This window comes from Melanotaenia boesemani, chromosome 22 (assembly GCF_017639745.1).
Source record: "Melanotaenia boesemani isolate fMelBoe1 chromosome 22, fMelBoe1.pri, whole genome shotgun sequence".
NCBI classification, from domain to species: Eukaryota; Metazoa; Chordata; class Actinopteri; order Atheriniformes; family Melanotaeniidae; genus Melanotaenia; species Melanotaenia boesemani.
Genome location: NC_055703.1, coordinates 22,532,060 through 22,555,300, shown reverse-complemented (window position 1 = coordinate 22,555,300; position 23,241 = coordinate 22,532,060). Strand labels below are relative to the sequence as shown.

The 23,241-nt window shown below is 37.3% G+C and overlaps 1 protein-coding gene across 1 annotated transcript in view; it reads right to left on the bottom strand.

The window, feature by feature from the left end:
• The window catches only part of clvs2 (clavesin 2), a 38,275-nt gene that overhangs the window by 3,177 nt on the left and 11,857 nt on the right, over positions 1-23,241 (bottom strand). Inside the window, exon 4 of the mRNA XM_041976801.1 lies at positions 82-192. Coding sequence (XP_041832735.1) covers positions 82-192 — 111 coding nt within the window. The remainder of the gene's footprint in view (positions 1-81; positions 193-23,241) is intronic.

Here is a 23,241-nt window from a genome sequence, read left to right as displayed (position 1 = left end):
AAATTACTTCAGCATCTCAGAACAAACTGTTTTCTTTCTTTCTTACCAACAGCTTTATAAGTGACAAGTCCCTTATCTTACCCTCTTCCTGGTCTTGTCTTTGAGGAATGGTCGAATGACAGTATAGAGCGCGTGGATGTACCACGGCTGATTCACAAAGTGAATCCCTCCAAATCTGGCAGGAAAACTATCCTGTTGGAAACAGAAACATGACAAAATAGATTAGTAAAATGTTCCAATTGATAATTCAGTGTTGATTTGTGTTTTTAAAACTTGTGAACTTCTACATTATAATGGAATGACGTAAGCTAACATGCATTTCTTTGGACTGTGGGTGGAGGCCGGAGTACCTGAAGAGATCCCACACAGAAAGGCCCCAGCTGAGGTCCAAACCAGGGATATTTTTGCTGTAAAGCAATGGTGCTAACCACCACACCAGCGTATATCATTTGTTTAGGCTAATACATTTGTCCAAAAAAAAAAGCTGCTTTTTTAAGGGATCAGATTTTAGCACAAGACTGACTTGTTAATTAGACGATATTGTCTATTCAAAGAAAACATCAATTCCCAGTGATGCTTATCATCTTTTTCCTTTTGTCCTTATCCGCTTCCCCCCTTTTCCATTTGATTTGACTGCTGTCCGTCACACAGAAAAAACTAATAGGCAAAAATATTTGTGAAAGGATTTAAATGGAAAATATTTCTGGCGTCCCAGGATAACATATCTTCACAGTGTAAGCAAGCAGTGCTATTTATATTAAAAAATACACTTAATTTCTTTATAAAAATCTTAACGATGTAGGGAAAAGTATCAAACTATTGAAATAAGCTTATACTGTATTTAATGGACCACATGAGAAGATATTAGTCTGGATATAGTCAAACAATATTTGTAAATTCATTATTTACTAAATCTTAAAGATACAAAGTTTGAACGAATGAATGAATAGGTATTTTTTCTTGTTTTATCCCAATTAAACAAGGAGACAGTCTTAATAAAAAAGGACTGAAACTGGCTCTTCCCATGCTGAAAAGGATTTTTGAGTTCCAGTAAACATTAAATTACCTCTGTGAGTTTCCTGTCCCTTTTCATTAGATTAGTTTTGCAAATGGGCTCTAATCTCACAGTCAATAGGAAATGGTCCAGTCTATTTTGGAGTCGCCAATGCTCAGAGGCCTGAGGGAAATAAGCCCGTCTTCATGTAGGTTAGTGTGTGGTGTCCAAGCCTGGTGCAGTATTTCCTAGAAGGCTGGCCACAATTATTATAATTACAGTCCACTGCTTGTGTGTGTGATAGTCGTGATTTGGCTGTGGTCCAGCAGTGTGGTGCGATTACGTTATGACATAAGAGCTGGCTGATGAAAATGGCTTGGGGCAGACATTTATGTAAAAAATGTTGGAACTGTGTGGGAGAGAAGCAGACAATGACAGTGTCTGAGGAAAGCTGAGGTCTGCACATTGGGACTCATCAAGGCCATTACAAGCTTTTTTAATTTATTTGTACTTTGCTTTACTTTCATTTATTTATTTATTTTACATGATTTACAAAGTAAGATTCAATGTCTGAATCGCGTCCATATTAACATGTGAATTAGTAATAATCCAGAGTATTTTTGTACTCATCTTGCCAACAGTATGTGAAAAGGTATCTTGTGATGTTATAGCCATATTATGACATTTTCTCATTTTCTCTCAGGCCAAAACTTTTCACACAAGAAACGTCAACATTACTCACAATTTACAGTCACCAATTTAAAAAGAAAAAAAAGTATCCTCCAAGTTTATCTCAGTGAGAACATAGGCTACAAACAAAAAGAAAATAAAAAGAAATGTATTTGCCTTATGTCTATTTATGTAAATTACAGCTAGAAATTGTATTTCAACATCAAATTTCCTCTCATGTTTTAAAACACCATTTTCAGCTTAATGCCCTGCAACAGCTCTGCCTACTTTTCCTCTACTGCAATAATTTCACATATAGATAAAACAAGTTGTTCCAATATGATTATTTTAACAGTGTTTATATTACATTTTTATTTACTGTTTCAAGGACCTCAATAAATATGTGGATATATGTAAATTAATTGACTCCTTCCTTTAGGATTAAACAAAACTTATTTAAAACTGAATCTTGTTTGACATATTGAATATCTGCTGCACAATAACAGTTGTCATCTAAAAATGAGGTCATGTAAATTGGTCAGATGGTGGTCAGACAGCCCTTCCTCCTCCTCTAAGCTGTTACCTGCCTCCGGGCTCCTCTGACTATGAACCTCTGGCCTGCCCTCTGCCTGACAGACATTTTTGCTTTGATGAAGCATGCATTATACATGAAAACTGAAAATGGATTACGAGCTGAAGGGCTCCTGCAATACCAGAGGGACTAAAATGGGAGAAGGAGCAGCAGCTAAAGCACTGATCTGCCTTCACTTCATGTCTACAGGAGAAAGAAGATGGGGTCCATATGCAAGGAGGAAAATGTAGGGAGAATAAAATGAAGCACAAGAAAGAAAAGCCAAGAGAAAATAGGCTGGGAAAAGGGGGGAGTAGATAGACCTAAAGGATATTTACATCCTCCTGAGCATCTTATTGTAAGTCTATGAAGTGCCACTGTATCCACTGTGCTGCATCATAACTTTCCTGACTGTGATATTTACATATGGTTTTTAGGCTATTCCATATGTGTTCCTGTTTACATGTTTCAGATTAATGAACCACTCATGTCATATTTCCCTTAGTGTTTGTGATGATTCAAAGCCATCAAGTTCTTTCAAAACACAATTACTTGTGCTTCTTCTTTGCCCCAAATACTTCTTTCTTTTTAACCTGCAGCTTTCCTGTTCTGTTGGCATTTTGTGATGGAAGGAGGGAATTCAAAATATGTTAACTTAATTAATTGATTAGTTAATAAATTCTTAATAAATAAGCCAAAACTTGCATATAATAAGCAGATGTGGCAATATCATGTGTCAGAGGATGGTTTTAATACTTATTCTCAACTTTTTCTAACAGAATAGAAAAATTCTACATTTTGAACTGAGCTGGTTGGCACTTAAGTAGCTTATATATTCAGTAAATACAAGCTGCCAATGTCAGACCCTTCCAGTCAGAACCACTTCAATATTTTCTTTGATGTTAGGCAACTGGGAGGCAAAAGTCGATCTTAAACAAATGAGCGAGTGAGGGAGGTTTATTTTTAGATTCCTGCTGCAGGTCACTGCTGATTGTATTCAGATACAACAGAATGCTGAACAAAATTAAAAGTGACTCGTTAAGATGAGTCTGTTTCCACCAAAAGGACAATGTCTCTAATTGATACGACTTTTGAATTTTTATGTGTTTCATTGATTTATGAACATCAAATTTATACATCCTGATGTCGACTCATCTTCCTTCCCCTTGAGAGCCTGTGGCTTCACTGAGCTGGATAAACACATTAGAAATGATTTTCTCGTCAAAGGAAGAAGAAGAAGAAAAAAAGAAAAAACATCAACCACCTCCAGCTTTATGACATCAAGTGCTTGGGATACATTTTTCTCTAAATCTAACCTGAGGGCAGAACTTGCAAAATGCTCTTAAAATCTGCCAATCTTGTTGGTGATGGTCTTTTACTTTCACAGTAATTATAGTAATGACTCCAAATCGATTTTCATATTGTTTTGACAAAACACTGAAAGGGTTTATCTTTAATTTTTGTTTTAAAATCTGGAGTTTTGGCATATTATTTTTACTTCTTCTGACATGCTGTAATGGCATAGAAAAAAATAATTTAGCATTATGCCCAGGTATGGTTACTCCCCACCGAAAACCCCAGCTCCATTAATGCTCCATACCTAAGCACTCTAATATCATTACCCACACAATACAAATGGTCACAGTAAAATCATGCTTCTGTGCAGTCCTGCTGGCATAGCAGTGTCAATACAACAGTGTGTCATCACAGAGGTGCATGTAAAGCTAGAGGGCAGAAATCAATGCTCAACTTGGTTATTTGGCAGAGTCAAGCTCCTAAACAGGCGGTGAACTCAACTAGTGTCCTAAAATTAATGGTACTTGTTTACCAAAATAGCCCTTTGCCACGAGCAGCAGAAAATTGTGGATTCTGTGAAACAGCTAGTTCAAAGGGACCAAAAGACTGCAAAGTTTCTGCAAACACTTTGTGTAGTTCCAACAGATAAGTCTTATGGGATCAGCATTTTGGCTTTTTTGAGACAAAGCTAGCGTAACTATCTGCCTGCATGCAGATTTTCCATTCTAAAACACTCATTGACATTCTCAATGATGCATATCAGGCAAAACATTTAGAAACATAATAGCTAGCTTACTCAGGCACATTAGCTGGACATGATTATATTGTTAGCTTAAACTCGGCAGTGTATTGCCGTTAAATCCATCCTTGTGATCAGTATGAAATTTTGACTTGGAATTAGGTCACAATAAATGTATGTTGAAAATAATATGCTGAAAAACTGTGAGATTCTGACACTGGAACACATACAGCCTTTTTTGTGTAATGGAACTATTTTAACAGTGAAACAACTCTGACAGTTCTTTTCATGTTGTGTTCAGGTTTTTTCTGTGATAGTTTTAGGGAAACTGACATTCAGTTTCTACACTTTTATCTTCATGTCAATGCAATGATTCATGTTGATGCAGAAGCCGGTCTGGCTGCATGTGAAGGTTAGTTTAGGCCAACTGGTTTCATGCATGCACTGTCCATACACTCAACACCCACAAGGATTAGCTGAGAGGAGTGTGGGCCAAGGCCTTGAGCAAGAAACACTTATTGAGGAGGAACGAGTAAACAAATTCTAGACAATTGTACTCTGCTGAATCTGTTTTGCTACTCAGCAAAATAAAGATGCATAAAGACAGCTCGAGATTTGAGGATTTATTTCTAACCAATGGTTTAATGAAGAATTTTCATGACAATGAAGTGCGTAAAGTTTCACTCAATTTCCCCAAATTCAATTTCATTTCAGGAAGTGTAACGGCAACATAGTAATTTCACAAAAAAATGCTCAAAAGCCATTAAATAACTTTAACTTAAGACTCGAAAATTGTTGCAACCTGCAGGAAAAAAGGAAAACTGAGTTCTTTGGCTCAAATTGACATCCAGTTACTTAAATGTTTAAGCCAACATTGCTGACATCTGAGCCTGATCGAGCAACTAGTTTACAGACTTTTGAAAGATTACAGATTTAAAGTAGAACAGGGTAAACTAGGTCACAGAAATTCCTGGCCGCGTTGAACCAAAACATTGCTATTTGACTTGGGTGTTCCTCAAAGCAAAAGCAACCTGCTGCCTGCAGTTGAAATCATGCAGAGTGTGCAGAGAAACACTTCAGAGAGCTACAGTGGGATTTAGGCTGTGAAGGTTTTATGTAAGAGTCAGTTTGGATGAATACTTAACAGCGGTAGGGATGTACCTTCCTGAAAAATTTAGGGTTGAGAGGAAGAGCTGGAGTATGGCACACGGCACGTACAGTGCTATGTGATTTCTTCTGATTTACATATTTAGTAATCCAAACACTGCAAATGGGGGCTTTTTTGAGATATCACATCATCAGAAAGCAAAGGTTTCTCTTTATACATCTACAAAATAATATATTTTTCTTACGGTTTTGTTTCCCGAGCCTCTAATATAATGCAATATGAATGCTTCTTTAATCATGATATAAACAGTAAAAATGCAAACTGATCTTAAAACAGCTGATATGTAGGCTGAGGAAATTATTTTGAAATATTAACCACTTAAATGTTCACAGTCAGCAGGAAGCTCAGATTGGATATAATTGTGGTTGGATTGAGGCCCAGCAGGTTGGCAAAATCTTGAAAGTTAAAAAAAGAAAAACAAACACAAACACATTGAGGCAGTGTTGTTAGTGTAAGTGGTGTGGGTATAAATGACAATACAGCTACAGCTAGAGCTACATTATGCACACATGATTTAATCCATCAGTCAGTTCAACTCCAAATTAGCATTAAATTGACAATAAACTCGCAGACCCTTGTATCAGGGACAAAGAGTAGAAAGAAGGATGTGGTGATGTGTTTTTAAAGAGCCACAGAGTCAAAGATTGGCATCTTTGAGCTAGTTCTTTATCATTTTCAAGCAAATAGCAGGCAGACACAGCTGGTATCTGCAATTCAAGATGCTGCTTTGTACCAGCTGGACGTACAAACAGGAAACTGGTTATGAATAGTTGCATCTTAGAAGGAGATGATCTGTTTGTGCTCTGCTCACAGCTTGTGGCCGCTTCCCACAAGCGTCTAAAGTCAGTTTCATAGAAGACGTCAGCATTTTTCATTTCCTTTTGTAGGCCAGTAAATTGCATTTTACATTGTTGTTTGCAACAGACTGATCTTACATAGAAAGGCTAAGCATGTCTTACAAAATAAAGTCTTATTATGGATATCAATGACAGAGATCTGCTCATAGGTGTGTAGAAAGTAGTAATAAACATGCGCCAGGAGCAAGGTTTGCATAAGATGCCATTAAAATGTGCAGACTAAAACTTTGATACAACAGGAAATCAAATTCAAAGTATCCTAAAAAAGTTCACGCAGTGCATTGTTTTGGGACTGTGCAGCTCCCAAGTACTGGTGTCTGAGCTGACCTTACATATCCAGTATTGATCAGGCACCGCAGACTATTGATAGAAAACTGAGGCTGGCAAAGGAAGTAGGATCCGATTTCAACCGAAGCAGCACATTTAGAGGTGAGTCAGCATCCGATCACAAAGACAACAACAAAGTAAACAATGATTTACACAACCTGAAACTTGACACGCACAAACAACCTCCGTAATTATTTATACTGCAAAAATAAAACCAATTAGGGTTCTCTTGGAAAAGAAAGAACAAATCGATTAAGCACTGAAATTTATCTGAAGTGTAGCCATGGGAGTGAAGAAAAACAGGACCTTTTATAAGGACAAGAAAAAAGAGACAGCATCACACCGACAGGGGGAGGAAGATGGATCACAGCTTTCATGTAGTGCAGAACCTCCTGAAGCTGTGACATCAGGTCGTATAGAGCTACAGTCATTTATTATTCAGCTTATCAAAGAAAGCTGCGACAGCAGCACGAGACAAGATGGAACCAGATGATGGGACCCAGACTCAGCTTCCCTGAGTTAATGTTCATCCCCAAGACAGTCAGAGATGCAGAGCGCTGGATCAGAGGGAGAAATCTTAAGCGTTTGTGTAGCAGATCATTTAAAGTCTATTTTAAGTCAAAGTTTATGAGTTTATGCCATTCGTTATTTTACAGGTAGTGTACAGTACAAAGCTGCCCAGACACAATGATGTATTGTTGCTTCTGGCTCACAAGCAGAAGCAACAAGATAAAGAGCAAATAAATATAATTTTTATCTCTCTTGAACAAAGTAAAGTGAATTGCCAACATGTCTTTATTCTACAAGAGCAGAAGGAGCTGTTTGGCATTGATATTAAGTTTTTCATGATTGCAACCCACATACTCAACTCTGCTGCTCATTCCAGAACTGCATGTTCCTTACACGTGTGGCACCATTTAAAGGGAAATAATCCTGCTTCCCAACAGCATAAGATTTATGGCCAAGAAGCATTGTTATAAAGAAATAATCAACCAAACATAAATCCCCTTACTTTTTGTGCCGAGTTTTTTTAATTTTGTGAATGTTTTATAAATTACTGACCTAAAAAGATGCAGAGGTATAATGCAGCTCCATTAATTCATCTGAGATCATCACTGTAAATTTAAGTATTTTTTTAATACCTAGTCAAATCATAAGCGAAGTATTTAACAGTTCCATATATTTTAAGTTGTTCTACCATTGTTCAGCACTCACTAGCATTTGTACTGAAGCATTATAGATGAGGATTTCTTATTTAACAGGTTTTACTGTTGTTGAATAAAACAGTCTTTTTCTCATTTACATTCAATAAATATATTTGATACCTGTTATTCAAGGATGGGAATTTATTTATGACAAAACACATCATGCGTACATCTAATCTAATTTAACTCCTTCTCTGCCCAAAATCTATTTATATCTGTTTTGATATTAACACATAAAAAGTTAAACCTATTTTTTCAATGATTAATTTAGTCTACAAATATTTTTAGTAGATCAAAAGTTTGATTTTTCCATTTAAGTACCCGTAGTGTTCAGATTGGAAGTTGTTATTAATTTCTAGACGCAGGCTTGTACAAACTATGACTGCTGCACAAAATAAGTTTAATGCAGCGGATAGGAAGCCTGGTTGAGTCCAGCATGAATCCATCAGCTGTCCAGCGGAAACTGATGTAACCGAACTTGACATGTGCCGCCTAACACTGTGTGACTGAATGTGGTCATAAATCTTCTCCCTCTGTCACGCTTTTTCAGCCTTTGTACAACACATCAGGCTGATGAGCTCTCTCTATATTCTGCTCTGCTTCTGTCACTTCCCATCCACACAAGGATGAGTTAACATGTCCTCTACAGGGAAAACGCGAGTTTGTAGGTGGGGAAAGATGACTTCCATTCAAGTGCATCTTTTCAGGTTTTTAAAGTGTAGCCTATGGTGATGACATTGTCTGCTGCCGCCCTGCTCTTTACAAAAACCACCTTTATGTGAAGACATCTGTGGACTTTAAAAGGGAGTGAAGCTTCCTGTCTGTGACAGAAAACAGAATGATATGTGCTACTTCAAAGGGGGTCAAAATTCACAACCAAGTTAAAAAACAAACCAGTTCTCCTAAAAAAAATGATTATTTTATTTCTTTTTAAGGACAAGCATAACTCAACCTTGACTTCCCTTTATTGTTCTTTTTCTCAAGAGCCTTTTATCCAATCTCTTCATTCAATAGTCTTTTTCCTCCTGCTCTTACTCCATATTCAGTCAATACATTTTCATTTCTTTACTTCTAGACCTTTTAACCAGTCAGACCAATTTGCTTGCTCCCTGATGCTCAAATTCTTCTTACTATTTGTTCCATTGTGGGGATATCCTTTGGTTGTACTATACCTTTCCCAAGTTAAGATTTTTTTTTTATTATATATGAAGATTAAAAGAAAAAAGGTGTTATTGTAAGTACTTAGGGAGCTGCATCACTTATGCAGAAAATTGCAGTGGCAGCTCTGCAAGGGTGGAAAGAAAATACATTAGTCCTTTGAAATTTCAGAGACAAATAATGATAATAAAAAAGAGTAGTATATGTTTAAAAAAAAGCAGCATCAGCTAATTTCAGTCAGGCTATTTGGAGGTGTTTCTGTTACTGATAATGACTTTGTGAGATTTAATGAGCCGCTAAGGGAGATAGGGATGTTTTTAACTGCAATCTTTCTCTAGTTTTAAAAGACAGCAGGCTTGACACAATGAAAAGAGGATGCAGATTTACATTGTTTACCAGATTTTAGAGGTAAGTCCTACTTGATTCACTCAGAGGGGGAAGGTGACACAAGATAAACTGCAACCTGTAAATTACTGCTAAACTCTCAGAAACACCAAAGCAGAAAGGAAAAAAAAGTGTTTCCCTAAATGATAATACAAGTGGATTTTAATGAGCATGCATACATATTTAAATATGTTCCCTGGAAGGAAGCTTTGCTTTTGACTGATCAACAGGAGACAAGCTGGTGACCCTCATACTCAACATACCTCATTGTATGCTGAGTGGTAATCAGGCAGGTTTGGATGTGTTTATTAGCTGGAAATCTCAAGAGCCACTTCACAAATTTCTATGAGGGAGCAATTGTTCTGCTGTTTTTAAACATTTGTAATAAGATGCTGCCTCTTGTTGTGTGTTTGTGTGTGTTTAGTGGTGTTGACCTGTACGTACAGATTGTGCTGTGCCTCAACAGATCTTGCCGTCCTGCCAGAACGACACAGGGAGGTGCAGCTACAGAGGACTGGTCACTGCGCCAAGTTTGTCACTGCGTCATTGTTCTTCAACCTCTGAGCAGCAATTTGTATGCTGCTGATCTTGATTAAACCCTGGAATACTTGGGATTGAACTACAATCTGCTACGATCTGCATTAGCTAATCCACAAACCCTTTTTGTTTTTTGAGGATACATTAATATCTGTATTCAGATTTTTACCTCAAATTCAACAATAGAAATTGTTGCAGCATTATTTTGTGTTTATTTTGGTTAATTATAGCAATCAGAGGTAGAAGAAGTATGAAAGAATTCTAGAGGTATGGAGGTATTTAAAATGATACATCAACATACAGATACCAATGGACGACCTGCATTAATGAAGTGACAGAACATATTCAAGGGATTACAGCCTACTTCAAATTATAGTATAAGATTGTTAATTGGTTATTATCCTGCCAGAGAAGAGCAATAAAAATGCAGTTATATTTATATATTTCTCTTTTATGCCAGTGTATTGGATGACAGGAAAACAGGGCCAGGCACCAAGTGATATACAAAAAGGCAGAATGTTTTGAAAGCAGACATATAGCCACACTTTGAGTTTTATGAAGTGGAAAGCAGGAACTAGCTGCGGCGTACATGGTGTGTGAAATCTGTGTCGTAAAAACTTAATACTTTGGTAACACAACTAATGTGAGGAACTATGTCAGCTGCATTCACCCTGACTACATATTTGAAAGAATATAGCCAGTCTAAATGATCAATAAAAATTAACGGTGCATTGAACTCTTTGTTATTTAGTTCTGAGGAAGAGAAAAACTTAGATATGTAAGGACTGATGCACTTATTTGGTGGTAAAGGCCTGTGGATTTCAGCAGGGCAAGCTCCCACCACAATTACAGGAGCAGCTGTACCTGCACTCTGCAGCCAAACTAAGCCCAGGTGAGTGAAGCAAGGTGAGTAAACATTACTAATGATACATGCCCTTCTGCTGCAACTGACTCACATGTAACCTACAGTATGCACAGTTCTGAATTGGGTCTCTAAGACAATGGTTTGCACTTTTCAGAGCTCTACAAACTAGAGTTCAGACTAACTGATTGATTTTATTTATTATTGAGAAAGATTTCTAGTGATTTGAGGATGTAAATGATTTGCATCTGAATCCTTCGTGAGGTCAGTGAAGATACACACGCATAATGAATATGCAAAATGATTAGTTAAGTTAGTTTTCTAGTCTTGTTCAACACTTAAAGCTTATTACACTACAAGCCACATTCAACCATCTGCACACACATTTATAAAGCACATCTTAGTCTGAGTGAAGCTTTTCTCTACTTCATCTTCTAAGCATTGACTTAACATCTGGCAGATCACTGCTCTTCTCCTGAGCCACAGCTGCTCCTCCGCAGGAGCCTAATTTCTGTGTTTTTGTTTTTGTTTTTTTTTTCCATTTAGAAATAGAAAATGCTGGAAAGTTGCAGGTTTCTGAATGATATTTCTTGCCATCAAGATGTGCAAGAAAACAAACAATAAAAACAAAAAACGAACAATGAACAATGTATACTGTTTGTTTAATGCATACAAAAAAGGATAAGCAACAGCCAGTTGCATTTAGTATTTCTTATGTGATAATGCATGTGAACAATGCCACTGGTTAAATTTATTGTTGTCCTTTTTGGGATTTTGCAGATAACATAAAAAACTTGCCGGCTAGAGTTTAGAAGATCTTATGTCTAAACCGAATAACTCTTTTTACCCCTATGAACAGTGGACTAATGTGGTTTTCTAGCACTTGAATCTGCACTAAACTTGACTGTGATCTTGATTTTTTTTGGCAGAAAACACCAATTATTGGCAGCTTCTCTTCAAATCATCTCCCAAACCTCCTTTTAGCCAAACTCTAAGAAGCCTGTTTCACTAAAGTGGGAAAACATTTGGTCAGATCGTTCACCATCTGCAGTTTAGAGATAACAGGCAGTTTGAATCAATGCAGCATGGTTTGTAAAGACAAACAATCCTGCTCAACTTTACATTTATAGACTGTAACCACAGATTGTTAACACAGACATTGTGTTCGAGCGTTTATATTATGTGCTGATTATATGTCTATCAACTGCATGCTATCTGCAAATGGTGCTTATTCCAAATGAGACAAAAATGAATTAACACCACACTTATATTCATATCCCATTAACCTAATTTTCCTATGTTCATTTGGCATCTTAATTGTACTGCTTCAGATTAGAAAAGCCAAATTACATGGTGTTTAGAGGCCTTTTATTATTTATTATATGTGATAATGACTAAAATGAGGATTTTAATTCAATAGATTGTAAAGAATCTGGAAAGAATAGTGTTTAAACAATTTAAGCTACTTCCTAAGAAGAACGAGAAGGTCAGTATTCATCATTTCATGAATATTCTACAGCCACGTTGGCACAGTTTTCACAGGAGTCCCATTTATTCTGAAGGGGTTTCTGTGTTACATAACAATGCTTATGCAGAATTAATCCACAGGGATTTTGCTAACTGGAACTGTAGTCCACCGTATGTGTTAATGTATTAACTGCTGCAGATATTCAGACTTAGAGGACAAATGCCTATTGAAAGAATAATCATTGATAAATTAATGCAAAGTAACTGCCGTGTCCATAGCCTTGCACCCCATAATGTTAAAAAAAACACAATTAACTTGTTATATTCTAATTATTTTTCATTATTAACTGTTGACCAACTTGGTGTTTAGTATGCAATAAATAAGAAAAGAGGCATCAGTCCCACACTTCAAACTTAGACTTAAATTAAATCTAATAAAAATAAAGAAGAAACAGAGAAAACAAACACTTGTGTTACAGGCAGGATAAATGACTGGACAAATCAAAGCACAGGAAATTAATTTTTTTCTTGGTCAAATAATCAACTGATGGCTAATTATCTCAGATGATCAAAGCAGTTTGATCACAAAAGCAGGAAACTTGTTAAAGTCGAATTTATTTCAGCAAACAATTATTCTCGGTTAACCAGAATAATAAGTTTGTACTAGAGTAGTTTTGCATGATTAATAGTAAAAAAAGAAAAAAGTTGTATGTTCTAGTGTTGTATCTATCTAGTGACAGCACTCAGTATTTCCTCTTCACCCTTTACACCAGTAACTTCAACTACTGCTCAGTGGGCTGCTACCTTCAGAAAATCTCTGGTGACTCTGCAGTGGTTGGATGGATCACAGACGAGGATGAGAAGGAGTACAGAACTGCAGTGGCCAATTTTGTCATGTGGTGCGAGCAGAACCTTTTGCAGCTCAGTGTAGGAAAAACAAAAGAACTGGTTGTAGACATGCAGAGGTCAAAACCACTAGTGACCCCTGTTTCTATCGGTGGTGTGAATGTGGACACTGTGGAGGACTACAAATACTTTGGAGTGGTCACTTACAATAAACTGGTCTTCACTAAAAACACTGATGCCATCTACAGAAGGCCATATCCGTCTCTTTCATCATCTGCCGGACAATGCTCGGGATATTTTATGAGTCTGTGGAGGCCAATGTCCTTCTTTATGCTGCTGTGTGCAGGGGCAGCAGACTGAGCGTGGCGGACATCAACAGACTCAATAACATTATCCGTAAGACCAGTCATGTTGTTGACTCGCTGCAATATGAAACACCACAAGAAATCCTTCCTTCCTGTAGCCATAAAACTCCATAACTCTGCTCTGAACCAGAAGTCTGACACATAACATCTGATAAATATCATATATACTGTAAGTATTTATCAATTTGTTAATGTCTTTGTTGTATCATTTATATTTTATATTCTATTTTTTTATATTTTATGTTTGATTTAATTTTTTATTATATTTTATTTCATTTCAGCACCTTGTAATTTCACTTGGGCTCTTATTTTTATATTTTCTATATTCTTTTTCTTTCACTGTATGCCATTGTTTAAGCACTGCAAAGTTTCCCTCTGGGATTAATAAAGTATTTCTGATCTGATTCTGATTTCTAAAAATTTAGCTAAAAAAAAAAAAAAAAAAAAAAAAAAAAAAAAAAAAAAAAAAAAAGCTAAAAAAAACTGGAATACTTGTCATGGTGACAGAAGGACTCAAATGCCAGATGAGGCCAGAGGCAGGTGGATGTGTGGAAAGGTGACTATATAATTTATTAATGCACGAAACCAAAACTCAAACAGACTGATTACAGCAAGAAACACGAGGGAAAATCCAGACAGGGAAGACAAGGGTCTGGAGAGGAGCAACAGGAACCATGGGGCATATATGCAGAGAGAGCTAATTACTAGTTGAAACCAGGTGTGGTAATCAGTAAACAGAAGACTCAATCTGAACTAAGAAAAACCCAAAGAACACACAAACCCACAAATAACCCAAAACCCGTAGAACATGTCTGGTCTAATTCCAAAGCTGGGGAAATATCTCTAATGCACACCAGCCATGGGAACAACATTAGATACCAGATTTGCCTGAGTTTGGACACCTGTAATCTATCTGCTCCCATAAATTGGATGATTTACTTGGTGAGGTGACATGAAAATAAATAAATAAATGAATATATCTCAACAAAAAAACAATAGTCCAAGCACTCCAATCAGCATCTCTGATAAGCTGTGGGGAGAACTGACGCTAATGCCAAGATGTTGCTGAATATTATCAAGACTGTGCCAATTTAACATGGTATCTTAAGCAGGAAGTGCTATGGAATGACAAATAGAGTAATGTGCCATACAGTTTATACTTTGCTTGCATGGCTACACATCTGTGTATGTTGAATTATAAAGACACAATGATCTGATGGAAACTGATTAGTCGAGGCCATGCCGGACTGAATCTGGAACTAGAGCAAGGAATTGACATATCATCATATTACAGAAAAGTTAGATCCAAAAGCTGCCAGATTAGAAAGCTATTTGAAATTGGAGGGATGTTGGTAGAATAAACTGCTACATTTTTATTTTTCATATCCTTAAATCCATTGAAAGCACTTTTGTTCAACTGGTCTCATTTAGCAAATGTGTTTGGTTTTAGACACTAACTGGGCAGAACTGAATCAAAATATGAAATTAATTTTCAAAATCTTTCAAAATAGGTCTGTTTGGGGAAAAAATATGTAATATTTGAGTTACATAAAAGCTTTGTATTAGTTTACTTCCTAATTGTCCTTGAAATTTTGGTCATGAACCCCCCATCCGACACAAAAATGGTTTGGCCATTGATCAAACTTTGATGTTGTCATTTGATTTTAAGTTCAGCACACTCAAAATATCCAGTCAGCACAAGCTCAGAAAAGAAAAGAAAAGAAAAAAAAAGAGAAAAAGAAAATACATGTCTTAGAGATTTTCTAAATATTTTTTTTTAAAGGTGGTGACATGGAAGCTGGAACTAGTAAGCCTGGTAACGTAACCTGACTGGCCAGCTCTGAAGTTAACATCCATTAGCTTTTGTAAGCCTGATACAACATGTTATCTTTGATAGAAACGGTTTGGTTTGGTAGCTCTGTCAGAGAGGATGAGCCAGAGAGGCGAGAGATCCAGCTGCAGCCAGGTGACAGTGAGAGTGATGATGGAGGGTCCCGCTGCTTCACAACGGAGGGACAGTCAGGCTATCGATGAGCGAGAGTTACAGTAGAGCGAGAGGGGCTCCATCAGAGAGTCAGGATGGATCAGAAACCGATCAGACACTTAATTTCTGCGATCCTGCATTATGGCCAACTAAAAAGACCACATAGGGCAGGGAATTCCCAAGCTAGCTGACATGTTCCACATCCCACAATGGATGGGAAAAAAATTGATAGAGACTGGATAATATATAGCAGCTCAAAAAAAGACTTTTTTTGCTTACCAATTAGGATAGAAACCTTACCAGCCAGTCCTCAAACGTCTCACTTGATGTGCAAGCTGTCAATATAAATGAACTGGAGGTGGAGATTGCCTGCATGTGTGCATCATGGGACAGTTTTCTGACAGACTGCTGTTGCCACGTCCATAAGCATCAAATCCCAGTTAGATAAGAGACAGAGAACGAGGAAGCGTTTCTTTGATCAGTCAGAAAAGGACGGGACAGAGGAGCAAAGCCAAGAGGCTCTATTCAGAGTGTTTCACGTTGCAATGGACAGAATAATGTGATGAGTTCGGGTGGAAATTCGGAGATATGCCACAGGACAGCATCAGTGCATCATGCTCAAAGCTTCCAGAAAAATATAAGAATGACCTCACAGAGTCCCTTGAAGACCAAATTTAGACATAAAGACTTAAATAGTGCAACTTTTGAAGATGACCTTGGAGCTCTGGACCTACTTAATACACAATGGGACTACAGAGCATTTATGGAGACCTGTGTGTCCTACTGCTATTTTCCTGTCTCTGCCTGTGACTGTGGCTGGAGGTGAAAGGCCTTCAGTAAAATTTGGATAATAAAAAGCTACTCGCGATTTTGCAAGTCCCAGGAGAGGCTTAATGGTTTGGCAATGCTCTCCATAGAGCGTCAACTTGCCAAGAAACTGGATTTTAAAGACATCATAAATGATTTTGCCACAAGGACAGTTCGGCGCATGGCATTTGGAGCTGAAATCGAAACATGCCACACCAGCAGTAGGCTAATATACAATGGTAAATATTCATTTATGTCCTGCTATATGAGGAGTGTATTTGGCACTAGCAGCTTATGCGTAGTTTGTTAATGTTAGCCATTTGTGTCATTGCCTGTCACTTGTCTTTTGCAGAGAGAGATGTGAGGAGAGGAAAGTAGAGGAGAGGAAGAGCAAGGGAAAAGGAAAAATCCCAATCCCAGGCAAGAATATCATCTGGCCTGGACACCAATACTGTTTAGACAACAAATTTGCAAAGTTTAGAGGCAAACACTACTCAGTTAGGGTTAGGAAAACATGTAGTTTAGTTTAAAATAAACCTTTGTCACAACATTTACCTTGAACATTAAAATAACACTGTCAAAAGTATCCTGACCAAAATGAATGAATGATTTATTTTATTTATTTAGCCTTTACTTAACCAGGAAGTCTTTTGAGGTTACTGGCTCTTTTTCCAAGGGAGACCTGGCCAAGAAGGCAGAGAAAACACTGCACACAATAAAAAAAAAAAAAAAAAAAATCAGCTTAAGAGTAACAGGAATGAATGATCAGTCAATCTGGATAGTAAACAACTCTTCTGTTGCCATGAATGCTCATCATAACAGAAAAAGTCTAATGTACGGGGGGAAAATCACTCGAGCAGCACAGCCTCCAAACTGATATTTTATTTTAAAATAACACTACATGGGTTTCCTCAAGACTTGCGAATCATTTTTATGGCACACATTAATTCATGATGTGCATTCCTGGAGCTGTTGTTGCCTTGAAAAGTTCATAGGCTGAGAAATCTCCCAATGTTATTTCCAGCATCACTAGAATAGACTCAGAGAAGAGACGGGATGCAAGATGGAGGCTGAATTAGACCTAAGTGTGAAAATCTGCTCACTGATTCTGTTCAATCATGGTACTTTAAAAAAATTGTGTGAGAATGGTTTGTCCTTAAAAAAGTCAACAACCTAAATAAATAAAAAATAAAGACAGTATGAGCTGATCTACTACAAATCGCTGCCACCTGGCAGTCCAGTCCAGCGGTCATAAGCTTAAAATAAAGATTAGTGAGTGAGCTTTTAGCTTACAGAGAAAAGTTTTACATAATGTTCACTACATTTTTTTAAAACATTGTCCATGTTAAATATGAACAACTCACACTGACATCACATGACTGATAAAGAAGCACTTTGGCAGGTTTTCGTAGTGACATGCCCCCTTACGACGGATAATTCACCATCCATCTTGCATCGTACCTTGTCTTATTTCATGCTTAGTCCCTCTCTCTTGTTTTCTTTTCCTCTCTTTTTCCAATAATATCCTCTTGCTTTTCTTTGATTAATTAGTAATGGTGTGTTTCTAAGTGGATCTAGGCTGGAACAGTTGTAAAGTCGGGTTTTTCTGCCTCTGGATGCTGTGTAGGCACATATTTTCAAGGTCATAAAGTTACATACTGCTAGTTTAAGGGCTGGTCTGCTCATGTGTTGCAGACATGTTTACTATCTCAGTTTGGCTGACACTGAACGTTATTACTTTTACTTTTAGTTAGCATGATATCGCTAAAATCTTAAACTGATCTAATGATGATGGCAGGCAAAGTCAGTAGTTTATGAAAGTCAGTCAGATCCAGTGTAGAGGAACCACGATTGCATGTACCTTTTTTTTCTTTTAATCAATCTCTTTGATTGTCTTTCAGATTTTTCCCTGGATAATTGTTTTTCCTTGAATAGTTTGATCTGCTGGTGTGGGAGGTGATTATAACCTCAATCTACAACAGCTAAATCATAAGATCAAAAAAACAACAAAATCCCAAACATGGACAAATTTAGCATTAAAAAGAATTCTAAAGGATTTCTTTAATCTGTATTGCTTTGTGTATGTGTTTTGAATCAAACAGAACACTAAAATGAAAACACCATCCAGTTCAACGACTCATTGTCTTGTACATCATCAGCTGCTGACACTTCATCAGCAGCTTTCTTGAGAGGAAGAAACAACTGAGCAATACGGAGAAGTGCGTTTCTGTCTCGGCACACATCAACACTCAGACACACAACAAAAGGAAGCCCATCTGGAGGAGAGGGCAGAGCAGATAGCGAGGCAGTACGACATGTTGCCGTGGCAACGTAGCGAGGGTGGGATGAAGCAGGAGGGAGTCGAGGAGGGCAGAGGAAGGAAGAAAAGGCGGGAGGGAGGGGGTAAGACGAGGCACACTGTGTCTTGAAACTGTCTGCTGATGAAGATGATGTTGATTTTTCTTTTAGGTGAAAAGTAAACAGCAAAAAATGATCTGTTACAGATGTTTTGTATAATTTGTTTAGATGTCTGACTTGACTGTGTTTCTATTGAATCATGGATTTCTGGCCATGAATAATTGCTGCATATCCTGGTGATTCTGGGTAGTGATTGCATTCATTTTTAAACAAAATGAATAATTATCCCAGTGTGACGCGAACGCTCTGGCTGGTGTCACTCTATTTAAACTGCTCTGCCACTATTGTCTCTGCTGAAAAGATGGAGTGGTGAGAGAGGGGAGAAAGATAAAGGGGGAAAGGGAGGGTGATGATGTTAAGGAAAGAAGTGGGGGAGGGTGAAGACAACAAATGTAAATGGAGTGGGCAGGCCAAAGGAGAGGGAGAAAGAGGAGGAGAGCAAAAAGAGAGGACAACTACTTCACTACTTTCTACATGATAACCTTTTAAAAATGACTGGAAAGCAGTTTGTGCAATTACAGCTTCATTCACCTTTGTTTTCTGTCCCTTTTTATTTCACACTTGCCTTAAAGTGGCTTCAGAGGTTCAGGAAAAGGCCAGTTTGTCATTTGTAATTAAATCCCATCATTAGAACAAGTGTTAGTTTAATACTAAACATGATTAAACAGATTAGACAGATGCTGCACACTTTGGTTAAATCAGATTTATGAGAAATTTTAAATATAAGAGAAGAAAAATCATTAAACTCTTTAGGATTTGCCCATTAGGGATCATGCATATCTGCACCTCATGTGACAGAAACCCATCCAAGTGATGGAGAAGAAGCACATTTCAAGCTGTGCTTCAATGCCTAGTATATTGTCCTCAAATTTGCTAGTGAGCAGGAGCATACCAACATGTTCTGTCACATAAAGGGCAAAATTAAAGACTATATATATATATATATATATATATATATATATATATATATATATATATATATATATATATATATATATATATAGACTTTAGACTTTAGGAAATTTTATCTCTCATTAATGAAATGTGCTTTGTCAGGTCAGGAGCTTTAAAACTGAATACTTTCCTCAAGTCCAAAGCTGTTTAATTTTTTATATATATTAAGAGACATGCAACCCCAATTATCCAGATAAGATACTTTCAGTACACTTTGGCATATTTTTCCTGCATTTCTGTAAAAAAAATACATGTTTCTTTTACTGAGACACAGAAGAAAATACAGTTTGAGAGATGATGTTTAACAGGTACCTCAAGCTCTGGTCTTTCAAGGGCCACTGCCCTGTAGGTCTTCTATGCTTCAACACACCTCACTCACATCAATGGGTTATTGTACAGAACTTTACAACAAACCGTTGGATTCATTTAATTTGAATCGGGTGTGTTGGAGCAGGGAAACATCTACTGAGGACCTGTTATTTTCTTCTACATTATATGCTTTTTAATGAAGAAAAATATGTCCACAAAGTCCACAATTTTTCCCTAGTAAAATTTGAATGCAGGATTAAAATGATAAAGGGAAAAAGATAAAGAGGATTTTGCCATAACAAAGTGCCAAATGGATCCACATCAAAATCTATGCAACTCTCGGATGATTCAAAGCTGATCTGTCAACAAATATGAGCCAAATTCTGCTCAAACAGATACATAAAAAAAATTCACTCTGAGCCACTTCATTATCAGGACTCACAGCAGATTTAAATGCATGTGATTGGGTCTAGTGTGAAAAGGTTGTCAGCTGCTGGTAAGCAGCTAGTTAACTGTCAGAGACTCAGGACAGCTCATTCATTACTGTGAGTGGCAGGTAGTTGATCTGAGGGTCAGGTGGCGTCGTGCTGTAACAGATCACCTTAACGAGGTGATTTACAGCCCTAAAACTCCACAAAAGCACACGCTGCTGCAGTCCACTGCTTCGGACAACAGCTCAGAGGAAAAATAAAGACACAAAAGATGAAACATCAAGCATAACAGAAGGGAAAACTTTTTGAATTTGAATTTCTATTGTTTTATTCATCATGTAAAGCACTTTGATCCATTTTATAAAACAAATCATCTTTATGCATTTAGAAAATATGTTGCTCAGAATTTCTTAAGTATACCCACGGTAGTTTCTTGGCTATTTATTTGAACGCTTAAAATATTTTTTTTTACTTGTTTTGGGAAGAAAAGAGGGTTCTACATGAAACTTTAATCCCTCCGTCACATTGTAATCCTGCAGGATTAAAACTGGCTGGGTTTGAATCCCATCATACTTGGGAGTCTCACCTCCTGTGTTTTCCTTGACTCTTCAACATAATCTCTTTTATGACAGCATGAAGAAATGAAAAGCGGACTTTGGGAAAATCATGCATTTACTGTGTTGTATTGACAGCCTCTAAATAGTATTACAACCCAAATCCCAGACAGAGCAGCCTGGCTGCAGCAGAAGCAGCCAGACACCACGTTTAAACCCCTACTGTACAGAGGACACAAAGCTGTGATGTGACAGCTACCAGTTTGGAATTCATCCCTCATTGCCCATGACATATTTTCACAGTTTTGCAGGGTGCGTGTAGAAAAGCCTTATTTTTATTTAGTTTTTTAACAGTGACAACAAACAAAATGTCGGTCCAAAGCTGAATACTGTATCTGACGACTACTGGAGCCACTCAGCAGATGTCCTGCGAACTGTATTAAATGCAAACACATTGCTAACTTCAAAATTGATGAAGTTAGCAGATGTGTTCTTAGATATGGTTTGAATATTTTGAATATTGCCCTTACAGTTCCAGCCTTCACCTTCACTTTTATTCAAACTAAAAAACTTAAAGTTCATACTAGATTTCTTTTAAACTTGTTATTTTTGGAAAATTTTGTTTACCTTTGCAATAAAACCTATTTTCTGATACAGGTCAAGGTGGCCATCAAATTAACCAAGAACGTTTGCTGTCTCAATAGGAGGGGTGCCCAGTTACGGTCCCTTTAAGATATCCTTCAACTTTTAGATGCATCCCTTCTCCAACACACCTGAAACATGACTGATTTCCCAAATCTGCATGCAATTCAGCTATGCAGAGGCCTGGTAATGAGCCATTCCTTTGATTCAGGTGTGCTGGAGAAGGGATTTATTTAAAAGTTTCTGAATAGTGGATCTGGAGGACTGGACTTAGGTATCCCTGCTCTAGAGGCTGAAGCCTTTTCTAAAATTTTTCTTCAGATTCTTCATGATCCAGCTACAGTGCCAGTCTCCACCTGGATGTAACTAAACAAATAGGTAAAAGCCTCTTATGGGATAATTACCACATGGATGATTATGTTTCAGCTGGTAACCGGTTGTGTAACTCCAGCTGATGCATTCTCATTTCTGAAACAACTATGTGGGATGACACCTTCTGTCGTTGTGGAAAAGATTTTCATTTGTTTCAGAAGAGTCAGGTTATTTGCATAAATCATGCCAATAATTTTTCCAGTTATCATGTGATTGGAAAAATCATGAATGATTGTTATCAGCAATCATTTAAACGTTTGGTGAAACCACATTATAGAACTCACGACTAGTGAATGAACATTTCCACACACAATGTGAAGGAAACTCAAGGGATTGGGACTAACAGCTGTGTAGCCTTAAGAAAACCACAAATCAGTGAGGCTAATCAGATAAAAAAGACTTTAGTTTGCTAGGAAGCATAAAGATTGGACTCTGGAGCATTGGAAGAAGGTCATGGGGTCTGATGAGTCTAGATTTATCCTGTTCCAGGGTGATGGGTGCTTTAGTGTAAGAAGAGAGGCAGATAAAGTGATGCAGCCATTCTTATGTAAATTTCACCAAACTGGTCCCAAGCTCAGATCTTAGAGTTCCTTGCCACGTTTAGACCACTTAAAGTGTGTATAGAGAGAAAGTCACGTGAATGCTTTGGCCAGTTCCACTAAATGGATAATAAATAGAAAACTGCTATTTAATTTGCTGATTTTACAGATTTTACATCAAGAATGACCCTCAGGAAAATTGTAACAATTTTAGAGTCCTAACTATACAAGCACTTAGAAAAGCTTGTTCTGTCTCTTAAACAACTGAATATGTTTTACTTCAAGCTAAAAAATGCCCCCCACCACCCCAAAAAATCTTTAGAAGAAAGAAAACAACTTTCAGCTGGATCGTGAAAACCATAGAGGTCTTTAGGAGCCGCCGACAGGAATCAAGTCTCAAGCTCACTTCAGCTGTGATCTGTACATAGCACTGAGCTGCAAACTGAGATCCCAAGGCATGCGGCCTACATGCTATTTGTATTTGCTAAAATTCAACATTGTGATTTTAAGTATGTCATTGCAACCTTAACAACCAAGGCAGTCTGAGCAGCAACAGCAGAAAAATGTCATATTGGCTTGTTCCAGGATGTTTTTAGACCAAGTTTCCCATTTTGTAAAAGGATAATATTAATATGACCAAGCAGCTGAGGTAGAGTAATACATAACCATATGCAGTTTCACTTATCATGTTAGTAGGTTTTGCTAAGGCTGTTCAAAGTGCAACACATCAAGTACAACTTAAATTAAAAAAATAAATTAATAGCTGAGATAAAGACAGGTTGCTTC